Genomic DNA, 23,496 nt, shown 5'->3' on the forward strand with positions numbered 1-23,496 from the left:
CAGTTTCATAGAACAGTTCATATATCTAACTTGCAATGTCTCATTCTTAAAGGGCCACAAATGAATATAGTTCATCCGTTAATAACCTAGGGGCTCTGTTGGGAGTAGCCTCCTACACTGTCAACCTGTGCTTTTCAACCTGAGTTTCTAAGAGTGCATTTGGGGATGCTGAGAAAGGAGGAAGAGAAGGAGGTGGAGTAACTCTAAACAAGAGGCTCCCTGGTTCAGTGTGAAAAGCAGATTTGGAGGTGACAGACAGATGAGATCTTTCCCTTTATGGGAGGTGGGGTGCTGGTTAACTACAGCAAGTCGGCAAGTCTGAGATGACATCTGGCTCTCCTCCTTCCTAGCTATGTGCTTTGAGCAAATTATTTTATCTCTTTCTTCGTCTGTAAAATGGGCACAGTGGTACCATGCATGATTGTTTTCAGAATTAAATGTGATTTGCATGTTAATTGTCTGGAACACTATAGGTGTTCAATAAATGGATGCAATGACACTAAGATCATAATAAGATAACAATGGTAATAATAGCAGTAAGACTAATAGTAATAATCTAGTTCCTAAAAATGATACTGCCAAAATGATACTGAACACAATAGCCTTTAAACATCATTAATCCATTGAGGGGAACCTGTTTTAAGATAAGGGCAAGTTATGGCTATATCCTACCTCAAAATGTAAACTTACAAAAATGTGGAGAACTATAAGTCCAAGAATATACAGTACAATGGAGTTACTATTCACCACCATAGTCAGCAGTGTTTGTTTTCAAAGCCAATATTCATAGCATAAGGACAGATTTTTAAACCAATCTTATTAGTTGAGATAGTTCAGTTTAGTTGAGATGTTGAGATATTAGTTCCAATAAAAGACCCCAGTAGTCCCCAAAGGATACCCGTGTTGTGCCCCAAGAGGTGTCACATCCCCTAGAACATTAATCAGCAGGAAAGTTGTCTTTCTATTAAAATAAATAACTGCACATTTTGCAGTGTGCTTTAAATAAAGACTGAGGATAGGAGTTGAGGATACTAGAACTAGAGGCTTCCTAGCTCTGCAAACTCAACTTCTAATGCCACCTAGCCTTGGTTTCCTCATGTGTAAATTATAATCTCTTCTACAAAATAGGACAGTTGTGAGGGTTAAATAACATAATGTATGTAAAAGCAGTTAGCACTGAAGAAAGTGTGCCATAAATGTTAGCTACTGAAATCATCTTTAATAATAAAAACAAGAATAATTGGCACTAGGATCTTCAGAGAGAAGGTGATTCACACTTGGTGCTCTTTGGCTGTACTCTGGCTTTAGGACTACGATATAGTTGTAAAAGGCTCAAGGGCAATCACTTTTTGGAAGTTATCTTAAGGAAAAAAAACAACTACTATGCAAAAATTCAGCCAAAAGGTTGTCCATGGCAGTGTAGTTTATGATGGCGAAAAATTGAGAACAATAATAAGGGACTAATTAAAGATATTAATTAAAAATAAGATTATAGATTAAATTAATAGAAATATGTATTCTATATTATTATTTTTTTAAAGGCAAGTTCTAAAATACCTGAAGCAAAAAATGTTAACTTTTGTTGAATCTGGCTGGTGTACATAGAGATGTCTACATAATTCTCCACAATTTTCTGTTTTTTGCAGAACTTTTCAAACAAAATCAAACAAAAACATAACTTCCAAAATAGCATATACAGTAGAATGCTTTAGTATGCTGTACTTCTCACAACATAAGACTCATCACACTTTATTATAATCCTTATTTCTTTCCCTCTTCCCTGGTAGATTGCAAGATATTTAGGACAGGAAGTATCTTCCTTGTCTATCTCATTCTCCCTAGCCCTTAGAACAATGGTTAAACATAAGAAGTTCTCAGTAAATATTGTGAAAAGACATACCCCATGTAGAAATAAGACTGGAAGAATATACAACACAATGGCAGCCTTACTTATCTTTGGCTTGTCTCAGGCAGTGACTTATGGGTAATTCTTGTTGTCTGTATCATGATCTTCAGGAACTTTAGGGAAACTCTTTTCAAATCTCAACTTCATTTGATTAGGTCAGAACAAATTAGTTGTTTATTCGTAAAGCCATTACAGAATTTCTTTTTCTTTACCTATATCATCCAGGTGAATTTGCACTTGTTTTGACTTCTCTGTGCCCAGTACATTTGAAGCTTGGACCCAAACCAAATACTTCTTGCCACCTTGCAATGAGTCAGTGGAGATGTTAACATAACTTGAAGTGAGATACTCTTGCTCTTCTTCTGTCTCTAAACTTAAAAAAAAAGATTATGATCACCAGTTATGTTGGTTTGAATTAATTATTCCTCAATTTTTTTGATGCTATCTTTTTAGCTAGCTTTCAGAAGGCAACCTTTTACTTAAAAGTGAATCAGAATTGGTTTCACTTTTAGAATTTTTTAAAACAAAGTCAAGACCATCCAGGGCCACAGTATGACTTTCATGGGCCCTAAGCACTTTTGCCTTCATAGACCCCTTCTCCCATTAACATAAAAAAGTTTATATGTGTGTAGGTATGTTTATGTTTATATATATATATATATATATATATATACACACACACACACACACACACACACACATATTCATATAGATTATGTTTCACAACTGCTGATATAAAAGCAACTATATTAATATCACATATTAAACCATTTTCTTTGACCTAATGGTTCATTTTTTCCTGTGATTTTAAATGCAATTAAACATCCTGTAGACTCCTGAAAGTATGGCTAGCCCTGGGTACTATGCCTACTGTACCTCTTTGGGAAGGGCAGCTGTGGACATGGCTTGAAGTAAATGAGCTCCCTCTGAGAAGGAGCATTGCACAGGGGTTCCATGCAAGGGCTTTATAATAAGGAATGCTAACTTCATGGTAAATAAGTATTCAAATGTGAAAATAAGAGAATGGCAACTATGTGTAAGTAGTAAGTAGGGCATCTTTGAATATTTTCCAGTTAGAGAAAACCACATACATGTTGCTAATTGGTTTGTGGCTAATTCTTTTATCACACGTATTGAGACCACAAGTCAAAATGGAAATGTATTCTCAAACCGACATTAACCATAGCTACTAGGCAATTTAATTCTTCTTTTAAAGTCTACCCCTCATATCAGCACCTAGACCGCAAAGCACTATTTTAGATGAAGAATCTAATTGTAATGACTGACTATATACTTTAGGACAATTTTTGCATACAACTGTATGTTACAAAGTTTTTTTTTGTTTGTTTCTTTTTTTTCTTTTTTTTTTTTCTTGCGGTCGCGGGCCTCTCACTGTTGTGGCCTCTCCCATTGCGGAGCACAGGCTCTGGATGCGCAGGCTCAGCGGCCATGGGTCACGGGCCCAACCGCTCCGCAGAACGTGGGATCCTCTCGGACCGGGGCACGAACCCGTGTCCCCTGCATCGGCAGGAGGACTCTCAACCACTGCGCCAGCAGGGAAGCCCTGTTACAAAGTTTTTTAAATTTCTTACTTCTATTTCTTTTTTTCTTGTGCTAACTAATACATAACAGATTATTTGTTGAAGGAGTCAGCATGATTTATATTTTTCTGAAGCTTCCATTGCACCTAATCCTAGTTGTAGTTAATAGATTTTTAATAAACACTGCTGATTTGTGGTGATAATGGTGAACAGTACTTTTTAATTTAATCATTCATTCAAAAAATATTTATTTAACACCCACTATGTTCCAAGCACTACTTTAGTCACTGGGGCTACCACAGTGAACAAAACAGGTAAAGTCCCAACCTTTGTGGAGCACACATTCTGGTGGAAACAAATGCATATATAATATGTCTTGTGGTGATAAACGTTCAGAAGAGAAAAGAAGGAGGTTAGGAAATGCTAGGAGTAGGTGTGGGGGTATTTTTTTTTTTTTTTTTAGGGAGATTGGGAAGATCTGAGCATCTGAGAAGGTAACACTAGAGCAGTAAAGAATCAGGTCTTGTGGCTCTTTGGAGCATTCTAGGTGATATGCAAAGGCCCTGAGGCAGGACCTTGCCTGTCCTGTTCAAGAACAGTAAGGAGGTCATTGAGGCTTGGTAGACTGAGGGATGGAAAGGGATGAGATGATATCAGAGAGTCCTAGAGGAGTGGGAGATTTAGAAGGCATTGTAAGGTCACATAAGGCCATGGAAGGATGCTGCCTTTGATCTCTGAGTGAAATGGGAGATTTTGAGCAGAGGAGTGACATCTGATGTGCATGTGAAAAGGATTACTCTGACTACTTGTGAATAATAGACTGTAGCAGGGCAAAGGTGAAGGGTAGAGCACCAGTGTACTAATGCAGGTGAGAGATGATACGGCTTGGACCAGGCAGTGAGAAGTCAGTTTTTTAAAGACATATCCAGTAGGTTTTGCTGATCAGTTGAATGGGGGGCGTGTTAGAGAGGAATCCAGGAGGACTCCAATGATTTTAACCTGAATACTGGAAAGGATGGTGTTACCACTTACTGAGATAGGGAATGCGAGTCTGGGGAAAGGAAACTGGGTATTTGGTTTTGAAAGTGTTAGCTTGAAAATACGTTTTGGACATCTAAGAGGAAATACTGAGTAAGATGTTAGATAAATGATGGCTGCATTGCAGGAGAGATATCTGGACTGGAGATATAGATTAGGGAGTTTTACACCATAAATTTGGGTGAGATCTTTTAGGTAATGAATGTAGATAGAGATAATAAGAGGTCCTAGGATAGAGCTCTGGGTCACCATTACTTTACTGGAATAAAGGGGAACTGGCAAAAGAGACTGAGAAAAAGCATACAGGAAGGTAGGAGGAGAACCAAAAGGGAGTGCTGTCCTGGAAGCCAAAAGAAGGAAGTAAAAAGCTAAGTTAAATGTTCCTGATGGTAAATCCTCCTGATAAGGAGGGTGGGGACTGAGAATAAACCATTGCATCTGGCAATGGGGAAGTCATTAGTGACACTGCTAAGACCTGGAGGTGAAGGGCAAAAACTTGACTAGATTAAAGAGACGATGAAAAGAGAGGAAGTAGAGACAGAAAGTACAAACAACTCTTTTGAGGAGTTTGCCGTAGAAGGAGCAGAGAAATAGATCAGTGGAAGGCAAGGACCAAGGGAGGGTTGTATTTTCAAGAGAGCAGATGCTACAGCATCTTTGAAAGCTGATGAGGAGATCCAGTAAAGATAAAAAAGGTGATGATACAGAAGAAAGGAGTATTGTTGGAGCAATGTCCTCTAGTAGGCAGGCAGGGTAAGATCTAGTACACAGTGGAGAGCTGGCATCAGGGCAATGGTAATTCATCCACCGTACTAGAAGGGAAGACCAAGTATGTGGGTACAGATGTCAGTGTGTCAGCAGATGAGGGAGGCTGTGGTATTTCTCATTACTCCTATTTTCTCAGTGAAATAGAAAGCAGGTCATCAATAGAGTGAGGAAGGGGAGAAGATGTTAGAGACCAGAGATGAAAGAAAGAGTAATGAAATAATTACCCGGTTAGTGGGGGAGTGACTTGACCAGTGAAGTGTAGTAGGACTACTGGGTGGCTACCTGGGTCCAGGTGTGGTGAGTGGTCATGAATATAAAGTAATATCAGTCAGTAAGTTTGTGTTTGTTCCCAGCCACAATTAGCTCTCCAAGCACTGGTGCAGAATCGGTGAGGAGATGGATTTTAACATATGAACTGGTTATTGAACTCAGTAGAGATATAACATCACAGCCTCAAATATATTTGGAATTATATCTAAGAACTCTGGTTATAATGAATATGCATATGGAGAGGAAGATGTGGCAAAAACAAGCAGGCCTTATGAACTGGAAGAGTAGGCAGTTGTTTTTAGGGGTCTCATTAAAACTACAAGACCCTGGGCTTCCCTGGTGGCGCAGTGGTTAAGAATCTGCCTGCCAATGCAGGGAACACGGGTTCGAGCCCTGGTCTGGGAAGATCCCACATGTCGCGGAGCAACTGGGCCTGTGAGCCACAACTACTGAGCCTGCGCGTCTGGAGCCTGTGCTCCGGAACGGGAGAGGCCGCGACCATAAGAGGCCTGCGCACCGCAATGAAGAGTGGCCCCCGCTCACCACAGCTGGAGAAAGCCCTCACACAGAAACGAAGACCCAACACAGCCAAAAGATAAATAAATAAATAAATAAAAAGTGGAAGTGTAGCAGTTACATAATAAGAATTATACAATATCTAAAACAAAAAACAAAAAATTAAAAGACCCTATTGGTCTTTCATAGTACCTGAAAATTCTACCATTGGTGCTGTTCTAAACAGTTTATAAACTTGTCATGCACCGACATGTTGCGTATTTTAAAATTTTTTCTAGCATTTAACATAGTTCCAAGAAGACATGAAATACTAAATAAATATTTGTTAAATTGACTTGAATAAAATAGAATGAAGGGCCATCATGCACTTATTTTCATTCAACAAGTTATTTATTTTCATTCAACAAGGTACTGTGCCAGACATTGCAAGAGTATCCAAGGTAAAGAAAGAACGTATTTACATGAAGCTGTTGAGCGTAATGGGACAACAGTAAGTAGATATTTATTAGCAGAGGTTCATTTTTTTTTTTCTATCACCACCCACTGGTGCATAGCAAAATACAAAGGGGTTGAGGAGTGTATGTGAATGGACATGCAGCTCTGCTGGTGGGGTCACCACAAAGGTTCTGGGGAGAAAGAAGCAACACAGACACAATTCCTCTACTTTACAACTTCAATCCAACACCAGACAGAGGCCCTGATGGCCCCTATGCTGCCATAGAGGGAATGCCATCTTTCTGCCACTGTGGAAACAAGTGGGTGGGCTGAGGTGAAATGCCTCTCTCTATATGTGATTTTACTGGAAAACGGAACCACATGAGTTGGAAGTGAAACCTTGCAAATGCTGATCTCTACCTAACTGCCCAAGTGGAAAATACCCTGAGAACCCAGGATCTAGAAAAGGCTTTTTAAATCTGATACCACTTCAACCACAAAATTCATTATAACTCACCTTTTTCCTAGGGGGAAAGGCCTTCTTAACCATAAGTTAGAAAAAAATGGATTTCTCTAATTTTTCTCAACTCTTGGGTGCATTTTTAATTAATTGTAAGACAAACAGATGTTTATTTTCTTTTCCAATTTGTCTGTGCTTATAGGAGCTCATTCTTTGAATTTGCTAGAGGAGAACATTTGTTTTTATGGTAACCCTTCACATCTTTTATGATAACCTATGATAAAGTTTTTAAAAAAATGATAAAATTCCATTAATCTGGACTCAATCAAGTCAGAATTTGGGTTAGGTTTGCCTGAGTTTGGCTATAATTTGCTCTTGGTTTCAGAAAAGACAGTAAGAAAAGTTTTTTTAATATATAGGACCTTGTAGTATTATTAGTTAACTAGATTGTGAAGGGAGGATGCAGGAAATGTTTATTTCTAGTTATCAGAATAATCACTCAACGAGTGTTTGTTGAGCGCTTACTATGCGCCAGGCCTCATCCTGGGCTCAAGCAATATAGCAATGAACAAAACAAACAAAAATTCTTGCCCACATTGGGTTTACATTTCTAGTTTGAATAAATGAGTGACTTTACTACTGACATATGTACAACAGTTAGAAAATTAGTCTTATTAGAGCACATTTAACAATCTTTCTAGATAGTCATCTGTCCAAAATTACTGTTACTTGAAAATAATGTAAATAAAGTTATTGTTTATAATATCCTGTAAGTGATCATTTTTTATGGCTTTACATTAATCTTGTCTCCCAGATCAGTCAGGTTTTGATTTTGGAACAAATCAGACAAGTCTAGAGAGCCAGCCTTGAGTTTCACCCTAATGTTCTAATATTCTAACATCACCTTTTTGTCAGTTTCTAAGCATTTCCTATTTGTGAGCCTTTTCTTATAGTTTGCTTTCTTGTAAGTTTTATAACACTCAGTATGGTATTACTTATACTCATTTCTTAGGAGGCTGAGGCTTAGCAAAGCTAAACAAATTTACCAAGATCCCTCAGCTAGCAATTGTGGCAGATACTATTAGATGACAGTACTGAACTCCACCCATAACACCCCTCTCTGAGGTTGCCATCCTGACAGAGTAGACATGTAACTCAACTCTGGCCAATGAGATGCAAGTGGAATTCCATGGGAGAATATCCTTTTCCCTTCACCTCTTTCCTTCCTGAAACTTGGATGAGAAGCCTGGATGTGTAGCATCTGAGGATTAAGGCCAACACACTAAAGGCTGCGGAGGAGAAAAGTGGAAAGAGCCTGGTTCCTTGGGGTATCATTGAATTAACATGCTAGCTCCGTACTACCTACCACTATGGCCTTGTCTGTTTAAGTCACTGCACTTGGGTTTTCAGATATTTGTACCGTAAAAGACATCTAAATGATAAGCCTCAGAACTGGAATTCAAACATAAAATTCTAAAGCCTGTACTCTTTCCAATGGATATTTCTGACAGTTTGCTCTTTAATAAATCTATTCTTAAGATTTCCAAAGTGACTTTTTGAGTACTGAGAACAATTTCAGTATTCATAACTACTGCAAGTATTCCTCACTTGATAAAGAAGATGTGTCCCTCAAAAACCACGTGTAAATAATTTAGACAGATATAATTGTTAATGCATTAATGGCTTTTAAAAGAGATATATAATAATCTTATAAAATATTAGGAGAACATTTTTATGATACTAAATAGGAAATTAGGGGTAGCCAACAGGCACATGAAAAAATGCTCAACATTGCTGATCATTAGAGAAATGCAAATTAAAACAACAATGAGAGGGGCCCTGGCGGTCCAGTTGTTAGGACTATGCGCTCTCATTGCCAAGGGCCTGGGTTCAGTCCCTGGTCGGGGAACTAAGATCCCACAAGATGTGCGGCATGGCCAAAACAAAACAGGACAAAACAATGAGATACCACCTCACACGTGTCAGAATGGTTATTATCAAAAAGTCTACAAATAACAAATGTTGGCAGGGATGTGGAGAAAAGGAAACTCTAGTACACTGTTGATGGGATTGAAAATTGGTGCGGCCACTATGGAGAATAGTATGGAGGTTCCTCAAAAAACTAAAAATAGAACTACCATATGATCCATCAATTCCACTGCTGAGTATATATTGGAAGAAAATGAAAACACTAATTCAAAAAGAGACATGCATCCCAATGTTCATAACAGCATTATTTACAATAGCCAAGATATGGAAGCAACCTAAGTATCCATCAACGGATGAATGGACAAAGAAGATGTGGTATACATATATATATATATATATATATATATATATATATATATATATACACAATGGAATATTACTCAGACACAAAAAAGAATGAAACTATGCCATTTGTAACAACATGGATGGGCCTAGAGAGTATTATGCTTAGTGAAATAAGTCAGACAGAGAAAGACAAATACTCTGTTATCACTTATATGTGGAATCTAAAAAATAAAACAGATGTATGTAACAAAACAGAAACAGACTCACAGATATAGAAAACAAACTAGTGGTTACTAGTGTGTGTGTGGGGGCAAGATAGGTGTATGAGATTAGGAGATACAAACTATTATTTATAAAATAAATAAGGAACAAAAATATATTGTACAGCACTGGGAAACATAGCCATTATTTTGCAATAACTTTAAAGGGAATATGACCTATAAAAATATTGAATCATTATGTTGTACACCTGAAACTAACATAATATTGTAAATCAACTATACTTCAATTAAAAAAAGCAGTATGGCAGTTCCTCAAAAGTTTAAACTGAGTTACCATATGACCTAGCAATTCTATTCCTAAGTATCAATATATGCTCAAGCGAAATGAAAACATATGTCTATACATAATTTTGTACATGAATGTTAGTAGAGCATTATCCATAGTAGCCCCCAAAATGGAAACCACCCAAATGTCCATCAACTAATGAATGGATACATGTGATATATTCATACAATAATGGAACTTTAGTCAGCCATAAAAAGGAATGAAGTACTGATACATGCTACACCGTGGATGAACCTTGAAAACCTTACACTAAGTGAAAGAAGCTAGTCATGAAAGACCACAAATTGTATAATTCCTTTTATATAAGATGTCCCGAGTAGGCAAATGCACAGAGGATGCCTAGGGCTGGGAGGGTTGGGGGGAGATGGGGAGTAACTGCTAATGAAGATGGGGTTTCTTTCTGGCATGAAGAAAACGTGCTAATATTGTGGTGATGGTTGTACAACTCTTTGAATATACTAAAATCATTGAATTGTACACTTTAAATAAGGTGAATTGTATGGTATGTGAATTATACTCAATAAAGCTGTTATATTAAAAGAAAAAGAATTAACCAACTAATCAAGATCAGTGAGTCCATGAGATAGTATAAGTTGCAGGAGATAGCAAAGCCTAGGCATTCTCTGTCAATCTGGCACTATCTAACTTTTCTTTGAGCTTAAACTGTGGTGTTTGCTCCCATACTGCCCTCATTTTCACATTCCTAAAGTTGCCTTTGCAATGAGATTCTTGTCCTCATGGACTCTTTTCATCTCGAGGGGACTACTTTATCCCAGAGGCAAGGAGGATTGGTTAAGTCTTGGACACCTGTTAGAATTCTGGCTCCCTTATGTCTAAGGGGAAGTAACATAAGCTCTGTAAAGGGGACAATTCTAATAGTTACTGCTCAAGGTTAAGCTGAGGATTGAAGATGTAAGGCACATGAAGTATGGAGCGCAGTGTTTAGTATATTATATATTTGACAACACAACCCGTCACTGATCTCAGTGTTTCCATCATCCCTTTGCTACCTGACCATACCGCTACTTAGTGAAAGATGTGAGCTTCTTGCCCATGACATGTAGCCAGTAACCCCAGGCTTAGCAATGTATTCATAAAATCTGTCTAGTTTTTACCCAAAATGTCTTGAACACAGAGGTGTTACTTTTTATGTTTCACTTAATCAAAGTTATTCTGAGTACCTAACAGATTGGAGAGAGAGAGTAAGATTGGAAGGTTATTCTTTCCCATAATGATGAGACCTGGAGAGCATCTCTCAAATATACCCTGTGATCTGGGTTCCCACACCACTTCAGCAGAAAAGACTAAACTAGGAAGAAAGCAGTCAGGCCACCCCAGATTCAAATCCCACCTTTCCCTCTCATAGCTGCGTGGCCCTGGATGCATCACCTAACCTAGCTAAGCCTCAGTCACCTGTCTACAAAAATCGGAAAAATAATCATATGTACCACACAAGGTTGTATAGGGGATTAAATGAGGTAGCACATATAAAGCTTTTGGCCCAGTGCTTAGCAAACAGTAGGAGTCCAATAAATATATATATATATATTTAAGTATAAAAGAAAAAGTAGTTTGTGAAACTTTTGAGAATCACTAGAGAAAACGTGTACTTCAAATACAGTTGACCCTTGAACAACATGGGTTTGAACTGTGCAGGTCCACTTATAGGTGGTTTATTTTCAATAAATATATTGGAAAAATTTTAGGAGATTTGCGACAATTTGAAAAAACTCACAGATGAACTGCATAGAGATATCAAAAAATTAAGAAAAACTTAGGTATGTCATAAATGCATAAAATATTTGTAGATGTTAGTAGATACTTGTCTATCCTTACATAGGCATAAAGTAAGTGATATTTAATATAAAATTAATGATGTGTTACTTTCTTACTGTTCTATAACTTTGCTTTCAAAGAATTACATTACCATATAGTACGCCTGTTTTTCCTAATCAGAGAAACTGTGTATCAGCCTATCATCACAGGTAAGTGGTTTTTTAAAAAATGTAACAAAGTTTCCAATGCTGTATTATGAATATGACTGCAATATTGTATGCCATAAAAATTTTATAATGATTCATTCATTAGTGTATAGGCTAGGCTATTATAAAGCAATCATATTGCTGCTTCTTCCCTATCAATGCATGAATTGTGACACCTGTAAATAAACATGAATTTCTTTTTCACATGATCTTTTCATTTTTGATATCAGTAGTAAGAGATGATTAATCTTGTAAACAGACAACATTAACTTACAGTATCAAGAAATACAGTACAGTATTATAAATGTATTTTCTCTTCCTTATGATTTTCTTAATAACATATTCTTTTCTCTAGCTTACTTTATTGTAAGAATACAGTATATAATACACATAACATACAAAATATGTCAATCAACTGTTTATGTTATCAGTAAGGTTTCTGGTCAACTATTAGTTGACTATTAGTAGCTAAGTTTGGGGAGAGTCAAAAGTTACACGAAGTTACACAAAGGGGTCAGCACCCCAACCCCTGCGTTTTTCAAGGATCAATTGTACAAAACTAAAGACATTCTTTTAAAAAAAAAATAAATGAAACAAAACAAGGATAGGGTGACCAATGTAGCCCAGTTTGCCCACAATTTTCCCCCCAAAATTAATGGTATTATTTCCATCTTTAACACTAGCAAAGGAGTCCAACACAGACTGACATATGTGGATATAGTTTAGATGTAACAGTGAAACATTTTTTTTTTAAGGGATAGAAGAGAGTTTTATTCAAGGCAAACTGAGGACTATAGCCCAGGAGACAGCCTCAGTAGCTCTGAGGAACTGCTCTAACAGTGAAACATTTGAACTATGTACATTCAGGAAGGAAAAGATTTTTTTCACATCAACCTTTTCCTATTTTGCAGTTTCTGAATAGCAGAAACTAAAGATACATTTCTCCCAATTTAATTTAGTATGAAGTAATATAACTCTTATGATCAATTATTTGTCCTTAAGCATAAAACTTAAGAGATTTTGGCTGCATGGTTGTCTGGCTCCTGAAGTCTGGTTATTGTTAGAACGTAACCAAAGAGCATTTCCACAAAGCCCTCCTCAACTCCAATTAGAAAATTATTACTTTCATTCAATTATTACTTTCAGTTTTAAAATTGAAAGTCCTGTGTCCTGATAGCTCCCTTAGTCTCATGCAAACCAGGGAAGATGGTCAGCCTACACAGACACCAAATTTAAGATTTGGGGGTCATTATTAATAACTAACAGCTTCCATGAATGTAGTGCTGACTATGGACCTGGCACAGTGATACACACTTAAAAAGCCAAATTCCACTTAAATAATTAAAATTACCCTGTGCATTAGGTTTTATTTTTAAAACCATTTTAAAGATAAAGAAATGGCAATTTGGAGAGATTAAAATTACCTAAACCCTAGAAGGAGGATGGAGCTGGGATTTGAGCAAAGATCCTTTTAAAACTGTGCTGTGCTGTATCCCTTTAGGCCCTTGGCCCCAATTACCTCCAATGAGTCAAAAGAGTAGAAAGATTATGGAACACATTGTCCCACAGAGTGAAAATATTCATGGCCTGAAAAGCGTTTTGGTAGCTTCCTTGATCATTATTAGGGAGTTGGTGATAAAAAGGATGCATTTAATATTTAAAGTTGATTTCTTGGATCTCTGCTGGAGGCACAGCATGGGCTGGACTGGAGTGGAATCGCTCAGGTTAGACTGTTAGGAGGGAACCTACCTCTGCACGTACACCACATACTTGGTGTCTATGTAGGTGGGCTTCCCAGGGTTCCAGGTACAAGTCATGTTGCCTGAATATTCATAAATGACGCAGGTTACTTTGTCAGGGACATCTGGTGGATCTGCAACAAAATATATCACTTAGGAGCATAGAAACATAAAGTTTTTTATAGTTACTTGATAAACTTTCCATTTTATTTGGAAAACCAGGCCAATTGGTACACAGCACCTCCCCCATTCCATCCCTACCAGCTCACCTTGCAACCCACTTTGCCCTCAAACATTGCTACTTTCCTCCATATATTTTACTATATTCTCCCCTCCTTTGGGATACTAAGGTGATCAAGTTCCTCCCATCCAAAAAGAAAATTCCTCTCCAAATTGTCTCCCCTCAGCTGCCAACGTATCTTTCTCCTTTTCATAATAGCTTTTTTTTTTTTTTTAAGTCCATTATACTGGTCTTTTTCCTCAACTCCCATTTACTCTTGAACCCCAAACAATCAAGATTCAGACCTGCAATTCCACCAGAACCACTGTTGTTAAGGTCATCGTGACTTTCTAATCCACAAATCCCATGATTTCTGTGAAGTCATCATTGAGCTTGACCTCTGCAGCATTTGCTATTTTGGTCACTCCCACATTGAAACTTCTCTGCCTTTTGGCTCTTGTGAAAGGGTTCTCCATGGTGTTTTTCTTCTGCTCTGGCAACTATCTACTTCTCCAGCACCTATTCCACTACCCACTTTAAAAGTTTGGTGTTCATACATACAATGGAGTATTACTGAGCCTTTAAAAGAAAGGGAATTCTGACATGCTACAACATGGATGAACCTTGAGGACATTATGCTAAATAAAATAAGCCAGACATGGAAGTGCAAACACTATATGATTCCACTTATAGGAGGTATCTAGAACAGTCAAACACACAGAGACTGAAAGTAGAATGATGGTGTCTGGGGAGATGGGGGAGATGGGGAGTTGTTGTTCAGTGGGTACAGAGTTTTGGGTTTGCAAGATGAAAAAAGTTCTGGGAATGGATGGTGGTGATGGTTACACAGTGATGTGAATGTACAATATGCTTAACGCCACAGAACTGTGCACTTAAGAATAGTTAAAATGGTACATTTTACTACAATAAAAAAAGATTAAAAATTTTTGGCATTCATAGAATTCTATTTCTAGTTTCTCTCTCTTTTTCCCTTCTCCCATGCCCTCAACTCTTTCTCTGAGTGGCCCTGTTATGGGGAATATTGTTAGTTTTTGTCTGCTACCATCTTTCCCTTTGAGAATTGACATCTCCCTCACTCCCAACCTCCACCCCTATGCCAAGGGCTGTCAATCACACAGAAGTGTACCCTTGACCTAGGCTAACTAATCAGAGTATTTCCCTTGGGAATGAACACATGACTCAAGATGAACCAATCAGAGTTATCCAAGGATCTTCTTCTGGAGCCATTGTAAAAGAGGTGCTTCTCCCCCACTGAAACTGCTATCTCTGAGTAACATGTGAGCTGTGAGTTGTTGATGGCCATTTTGCTGTCATAGTGAAACAGTCTATTTAAGAATGAAGCCAACACAGGGGAAAACAAAACCCAAGAAATGAGAAAAGATGAGAGAGTTCTAATGACATTGTTTGAGCCCTTGGAGCCTCTGAAGCCTATGAAACCCCAGCAACTGTAGAACTGCATCTGGAATTTCAGATGCATCATCCAATAATAAATTACCAAGAATCAAGATTAAAAAAAGAAGTATGGAAATACTGAGTGTGTAGCATATGCTCACTTTTCAGGTGTGGCTCTCTCAGCTTGTGCCTACATTTGCAGTACTGCCTGGGAAACTTGACTACTCAAAAAATGACAAGAGGGATTTCCCTGGCAGTCCAGTGGTTAAGACTCCACACTTGCACTTCAGGGGGCATGGGTTTGATCCCTGCTCGGGGAGCTAAGATCCCACATGCCTCACTGTGCGCCCAAAAAAAAGGAAAAAAAAAAAGAAAATGATAATTCTTTCCCATTAAAAAAAAAAGGAAAGGATGGGGGCTCAGAAAGAATAAAAATGCAGACATTTATGCACCTGAAGTTATACCCAAAGCTTTATCTTAAATACAAGTATGTTCTTGCACTTCACCTGTAAATCATCTACCAAGAATACTACTTATAAAAGAAGAAATAAATATATGAAAAATTTATCCTCATTGCAAATTAAACCAATAATAGATGTCATTTAGATCTATCAAATTGGCAAGGATCTTGAAAAATGTTAATCCACAGTATTGGAATGAACTCAGGGAAATCCTCTAACACACTGCTGGTGGGAATGCAAATTGATACAACCTTTATGGAGAGCACTTTACATATCACAACCTTTAAAAGTGGGAGTAATATCTTGCGACCCAGCAATTTTAAATCTAGGAATGCAACCATATTAAAATGTTCATAGATATACAAAAATATTTGGCTAAAAAGGGTTTGCCTCTTAAAGTGTTGTTCCTAATAATGAAAGAATTGGAGACCACCTTAACAACCCAAAATGCACTCCTAAAATACATCCAAAAACAAAGTTATAGAAGACAGTTTAAGTATATGGCCTTTGGAAGGCACTAGAAATATGTTTAATTAAGTAAGTAAGTACCGGCCATATGATAAGGTGAAAAAAATAGTATAGTATAGTAGTCTCATTTGAGAGACAAACAGAGAGATAGAGAAGGGGAGAGAGAGAAAAATACTGAAACTTGAAAGGCATATTCCAAATTATTAAAGAGGGAGTCTGTTAGTAGTGAGATTATGGGATTATAGAAATGATAAGTATTTCTTTTTTGTTAGTCCAAAATTTTAAAAACTTTCTACATGAATGCAATTTGATTTTACAATTAAAAAACATATTTTCGAGGAGATATGGGGATATATGTATAGCTGATTTACTTTGTTATAAAACAGAAACTAACACACCATTGTAAAGCAATTATACTCCGATAAAGATGTTAAAAAAAAATAAAACTTTAACTTGGCGTTCTCAGAAAAAAAAACCAAAAAAAACGTGTTTTCACACAGTAAGAACACACTAAAATGTGTAGTTGTAGTATCAAGTTACAATGGGGAGAAACTGGACTCCAAGTAGGATAAAAGAAATCTTTAAGTTTTCTTTGAGCCTTGAAGGAGGTAGCTGTGGAAACATAAATTTAAATAATTTTGGATATTGATTGAGTTGGGGTCCCTCAGTGATCTGTGCTGAAGTTATTTTTTCCCTCTGGTTTCAGACAGAGTATCACTGATTTGGCCATCCTAAAAGACAGCTGTCAGTCTTTTGGGCTATGTTATGCCACAGCATTCTCTCTGAAGTGTCTGGTAACTAATTAACTTTGCAAAAGATCAAATAGATTATATACACACATGCAAATATACACACTATTTGTTAATGTGAAGCTATGTAAAGAAGGGAATGTGAATATGGTTATAAGAATAAGACCGAATTGTTTTTAGATCTCATTGCCAGGTTATTAAATGCCTATGGATAAAAACCTTCTGTACAGCCAGATAGCAGAAAACACTCTGCTCTCTCCTACTAATTGCACCTCTCCCCTACCATTGGGTCCCTCACTATTCACAGGCCAGATTTCTTGTTAATTCAAAGTTTAGCCAAGTATCATTTTCTACTGAGAGCTTCTTGAAGGCACTGTCTGTGATCCCCTCTTCTCTGAATTTCTATCGTTTAACACATTTTTGGTGCATACCAACCACTTAGTAAAGTTTATTTCATGACTTGATTGGCTTGATTAATAAAATGACAATGAGAAGAATTTAAAATTAAAAGAAAGTCAATACTTCTGGCAAAGATCACTCCATAATTCCTTACCTAAGGAGCACGCAGACCAGCCTATTGTGTCACTAATGAGACTTAGTAGCAATGTTAAAGACGAATATTCAGTGCCTTCTAGGCACTGATGACAAGTAGAGATCAAAGATGGTTAAAATTTAAGTCAAAGATATTTAAACTTTTAAATAAATGATTATGTGGATATATGACTTTCATGAATAGTTTAATCTGGTGTTTTTAAATGAATAAAGACATCTTATAGTATTTTATCCCGTGAATGGTGTGACTCTAATAGAATACTTTTCATAATATGCATGCATTTAATCACAGATAAGAATCTAGGAAGTTTTTAAGATTATGGCTAAAAATGAAAACTGTGATAATAATAGTTTGTATTTCACAAATTACACATTAAGGTACAGAACCTTTTTAATATGTTTAGGTATCTTTTTAGGAACAGCAACAACTCATTTATCTTCTCTTTGTCTTTTATGATTTGTCTCCAGTTTAAAAAAATACACATAATCATTTTGTTCAGAACAGTGATGATAAGTTGACACAATAAAGCTCACAGGATGAATATCCTGTACTCAAAGTGATCCAGTGAAAGCAATGTGATTTCTAGAATACCACAAAACCCCTCAAAAACCTTTGCTTGACCTACTTAAATAGAAAGTTCTGTTTGCTAAGAGTGCAGAGCCTTGAGAACACAGGGGTTCTTGAATCCAGGGGTTTGAGTACACCCTTACATGGCAGTTACAATTTCACGCTCATAACCAGAGGTCTATGTAAGAAGTTCCAACTCACAAAGTAAATAAGTGGAAAGGATGATGTTCTTTCTAAGCAGCCATCAGCAAAAAGTATAAGTGCTTCTAATATGTTGTCCTAGAAGGGGAGAAAAGGCCATTTCCTGGCCCTAAACATCGCCTGGTGGTTGTGTTTGAGGGCAGAGGGCCTCAGGCAACACAGGGAGAGCGGTTGGCAATAACCTGTCACCCAAACTGCAACAGAGGGAAGGAGGCGTACTTCTTTTGCCTCCTTTCTTACTCTGGCTTTAATTAAAAACTAACCTTTCCACACAACTGTGAAAGTTACTCATTTGCCCTCTAAAGAAATATTCTCTCAACACCCCACCACACCCCCAAAGAATAAATAGGAAAGTATTTAAGCATGAAGGGTTATTTCTGTTTCCTGAGGATGTGGACAAGCTAAGAAGTCCTTAGACATCAGATAAGATGTCTACTTGTGGTTTCAATTCCTACAATTTAGGGCAAGTTTAGCATGTTAGTATTACTTTAAGGCATAAATTTTTTCTTTGACTCCAAAACCTACTAATTTCCTTCCTTCGTTGACCTCTACCACTTCCCATGGCTCTTCTCTCTTGAAAATCACAGAGATCAGGAGCCCAGCAGGACGATAGCCTTACTTGAGAACAAGGAAACCTCTTGCTTCTCAGACATCCCCTCAAGGAGCAGGTGGAGGTGGCCAGGTGGGCTTGCTCTGTCTAGCTGAGGACTGGAGATGAGGAAGAACTCAGATTTGATTCTCAAAAGTATGGAGAAAGGGAGCATGACAAAGACCCAAAGCCCTCTATCTTTCACTGAAAATGGGCCCAGATGCTGTAGGGAATGAACCTCTGGGTTAAAACCGTGCTGAACTTACTGATTTTTCCTTCATAATAGTAGAACCAAGAGTTAAGTGTATAATTATACAAGCCAGCCCATATTACTGTAGTAACTTAAACACCTTCAGAATACCATGAACACAAATTGAACTTACCAAATATTTAAAAAATTAACTTAATTAATTTTTTTCTTAATAATTATAATAACAAACACAATTATTCACAATTAGGGGAGTGACATTAGGTGCAGGGAATTGTATCAGAATCTCCCCATGTTTTATCAAAAGGATGCATTTAAGAGGGTTTAGGCACATTAATGTTGTAGTTTAAAGTGTATAATATGCTTTCAAATGAATTATTGAAATTTGATGCTTACCATAGCCAATATAATTAGCCTCATTTTACAGACATGGAATTGAGGCTCAGACTAGTTAAGCAACTTGCCCAAGGTCACACAGATGGTAAGAAGTATAGCAGGGACACAAAGCTAATGTTGCAAATGTTTTTCTCCTTCCTAAATCTTAGCCTCAAAATTTTTCAATGGGATCTGCTTCAAGGTTGATATTATTGAATAGTTTGGATAACAATGTTAAGTAAAAAACAGATGAGAAGAGCAACAGTGAAAATCTGAGGATGCTGCCCTGCACATATGCTGTGTTTGGCCAGACTAGTGTTGAAAAATTATTTTTTGAATGCATTGGCATACAAACATTTAAAGTTTGTAGAGTTCACATTGAAAATTTACACTTCTGTCTTCTTTTGAAGTGTCCAAAGATCTAGGGATACTGGACCCTCATAGATGCTGAAGCTGGGCAGTGGCTGAGCCCAGTAGACCATCTCTGTGCTTTCCTCTCTGCACGGATCCCACCAGCCTCCTTAACTCACACATTTCACCAGCCTGGCCCCTGGAGACATTTGAATTTGCAACTCCTACATTAAACTAATACAAGAAGTGAACTATATTAATTTGCCTCTATTTTTAGACAAGATTGGTAATTACCAGTTAATTGTTAGCCTAACTTTCATTTGGATTTTGAATGCACCTCAACACTTACATCCAGAAGAAATGTCTTTTCCACATATCAGTGTCTCTTGAAAATATCCAGGACATTCAGCAGTACAGTACATAAAGGCTTGTGGCTCCTGAAAGTTGTTATACCAAAGGCAAGCCGTTGTTTTATTAATTCTTGTGATTTGAAATCTTTCTTTGATGCCATTTTTATAAAAATAAAGTTTCCTTGGTTGGCAGTTCTTAATTGCTGCTTGGCAATATATAGAGATATTCATACCCATCTTAAAAATTGTGGCTGGTTCTACCCAGATGCGTCCAGAGCAGTTTATATTTGTAATTCCTGGAAAACAAATAGATAAAATTAAAAATTCCATGTAAAGCATTAAAACCAGAGATTCAGAAGAATGTGCTATTGCATTTAAAAGTTTTTTTCGATTAACTGAATAATTACCATTGGAAAAGAGTTTTAGGACTCAGAGTATCATTTGTTTAGTTTATCAAAGTGTGTTTTTACCGTGTTCTATTGATGTTCGGCAGCATGACACAAGACTAGAGTCAGCTTTCAGCCTTTAAGTTTCTCTAGCTGTCTAAAGAGCAAATATGATTAGCTCTCCTGTTTTAAAGGTGAGGACTGAGACTTTTTGAGTCTACCTCATTTTTCAAAGGTAACATTAGGAATAAGAATTGGCACTGCAGAATCCAAACCCCATTAACCAGCTACTCAATCTTTCACTCTTTCACCAGCTATTTTCACTTTCACTTGATAAAGGCTACTTTTAACAGAAAACTATGAGTTTAATGAGTAAAATCAGTACTAATTACTAACTGCAAAAATTTATTGCTTGACAACCACTTAAAATTCTTCACTTTTAAGTTGAAAAGCAAGTTTCAAAACAACATATTTAATGGAGGCTCAATGTTAAAAATAACTCGATGAATGAATTAAAAAGAAATACACTAAGATATTAACAATGATAATCTCTGTGTGTTAGAGTAATTTTTTATTGTATATTTCTGTGTTTTTAAAATTATATAATAACATATTATTTTTATAACCAAAAGACAATAAAGTCATTTTCATAAACTTGAATGACAATGCTATGCAATATCAATTAAATTAAATTCACATCAAGGAAAATTTATTGTAGGCTTTTTCTGGAAATACCTGTATCAGAATATCTTAAAACCTTATCAAAATAGTGATAATTAAAGGTCAGTATTTGATTTTTAAAAGTTCTTATCTTTGGAATTCAAAGCTTAAAGAACTAAATTTTTGGGGCTTCCCTGGTGGCGCAGTGGTTAAGAATCCGCCTGCCAATGCAGGGGACACGGGTTCGAGCCCTGGTCTGGGAAGATCCCACATGCTGCGGAGCAACTGAGCCCGTGCACCACAACTGCTGAGCCTGCGCTCTGGAGCCCACAAGCCACAACTACTGAGCCCACGTGCCACAACTACTGAAGCCCGCATGCCTAGAGCCCATGCTCCACAATAAGAGAAGCCACCACAATGAGAAGCCCGCACACTGCAACGACCAATGCAGCCAAAAATAAATAAATTAATTAATTAATTAATTAATTTTTTAAAAAGAGTTAAATTTTTTATAATATAAGTATAATTGAATATGGCCATTTATGTAATGAACATTTACATATAAGTTATAAATATTTAAATGTTGAGGTAATGCTAAAAATAATTCCATCATTATCAATAGGGAATTGAAGGCAAAGACATGGAAAGAAGTTTTAAGAAAGCATCTGACTGCTTTAAATAAGTTCAACAATTCAAGTTCAGACAAACTGCATCTTGAGCACCTTAAAAAATCTGTGAATACTTTCATGAAACCATTGTGAGTAGTGTTTGAGAATACACAGAAAATATCAAAAATGTCAGAAGACTTCAGATTTGGACAAATATTCTCCTGGTTTTCAAAAGTGGAATAAAGAAGAACCCCAGAAACACTGGGCCGCTGAGCTTCACAACATTCAAGAATAAATTAGTAAGTTGATCATTTTTCAGTACATAGAAAAAAATCAGTAATCAGCAGGAATCAACATGGACTATATAAGAATAAGTCATACGAAAAATTGTCAATTTCTCTTTTTAATATGTTAAAATAAGTCATATAAAACATTAATTTCTTCTTTTTAGATTGGTCAGAGGAATGCTAAACATAGTATATTTTTTATTCAGCAAATCTGTTAAAAAGGGGTAAAATGTTCTAGTAGAAAACGTGGAAAAGATAGTCTGGATGATATTAAAAATATTCATAGCAGATTGAACAATAATACATAGAATAATTTTTAATGGACAGCTGGTAGGTCTCTAATGCCACATGACACGGGCTTGTCTTATTTCTCTATGCTTTATATTAATCACTTGGATATATAAACAGAAGTCCTACTTATCATTTGCATATTTCCAGAAGCTGGAAAAAGTAGCTGGTGTCTTATTTTTACTAAATCTTGGATAGCTGTTGGTCTGACTCTGGAAGTGTCCAATATCCTGCTGGAAGGATTCTAGTTCTCAAGGTGGGGCTACTTCTATATCTCTAATATAATGTGTCCCAACCTACAGAAGACAGTTTTGCTTTTGTCACTATTCTGAGTAACTTGCATGATTTGCAAAGCTTCCTTCAAGGTCTAGAACCCTGCCTTGGTGTTGCTTATCTCCTAGTAAATGAATCCCTGTCACCTGCCAAGGATGCTAAGCAGAAACTCTCAAATGCTGATGGCTGCCCTGCCTGAACTTCTGATGATCTCCCTCCTGGACTCCTAAAATCTGTGTATGCCTTTGTCATAATGCCAGATGTTTGTGTGAATTACAAAATAGGAATAATAATAGCACATAATACTACTGCACAAAGGAATACAAGGCTTAGCACAGCACCTGACACACGGTAACCGTCAATAAATGGTTTGTGGAATTGAATTAAGTTGAAATGTTTGATGAGTTATCATATAAGTTAAAAGTATTCAAAGATAGAATATGCCAACTCAAAATAATAAGCTCCTTCGTGGAAATGTTGGTATAAGAATTAGACGTCTGTCTGTTAGGATGCTTGATAAATGAATCCTGAATTAGTAGGGAGGTTGGACTTTATTTCATTCCACATAATTTTATGTGCATATAATTTTTTGAATATAATAAGTTTTTATTCTTCAGAGATCCTAGCATAATGCCATGAACATAATAAACACTCAACATTTTATTTGAATAAAAAATAGCAATAGGTACTCAAAACACTGTACCTCCATGACACCAATTGAAGAATACGTAAAGAGCTATTGCCACGTCCCATTGAATTGTGACCTGATTCATGACCAAAGGCAGGAAAAAGCTCTTTGTCGCCCTCTAGAAAAAATATGAAAAATGTTTAAATTGTAATATTTTAATAAAATAGCAATAAAATACTAAAAGGCATAACATTTTTTCTAACAGTTGCTTTTGATGAGAATAATTAGGAAGAAAAAAAGGAAGGAAGGAAGGAAGGGGGAGGTAAAGGAAACAGGGCAAAGGAGTTCCTGGAGCGCGAGGAGGT

General features: G+C 36.8%; 1 protein-coding gene across 1 annotated transcript in view; it reads right to left on the bottom strand.

Annotated features, from left to right (window-relative positions):
- The window catches only part of IL23R (interleukin 23 receptor), a 54,860-nt gene extending 31,584 nt beyond the window's left edge, over nt 1–23,276 (bottom strand). Inside the window, exons 1-4 of the mRNA XM_022581145.3 lie at nt 23,207–23,276; nt 20,001–20,297; nt 13,507–13,630; nt 2,119–2,279 (exon numbers count right to left, since the gene is read on the bottom strand). Of these exons, the coding sequence (XP_022436853.1) occupies nt 2,119–2,279; nt 13,507–13,630; nt 20,001–20,297; nt 23,207–23,276 (652 nt within the window). The remainder of the gene's footprint in view (nt 1–2,118; nt 2,280–13,506; nt 13,631–20,000; nt 20,298–23,206) is intronic.
- Between the last annotated feature and the right edge of the window lie 220 nt (nt 23,277–23,496).

This window comes from Delphinapterus leucas, chromosome 1 (assembly GCF_059928025.1).
Source record: "Delphinapterus leucas isolate spDelLeu-1000000601 "Yukka" chromosome 1, BTC_Dleu_Yukka2, whole genome shotgun sequence".
Lineage (NCBI taxonomy): Eukaryota > Metazoa > Chordata > Mammalia > Artiodactyla > Monodontidae > Delphinapterus > Delphinapterus leucas.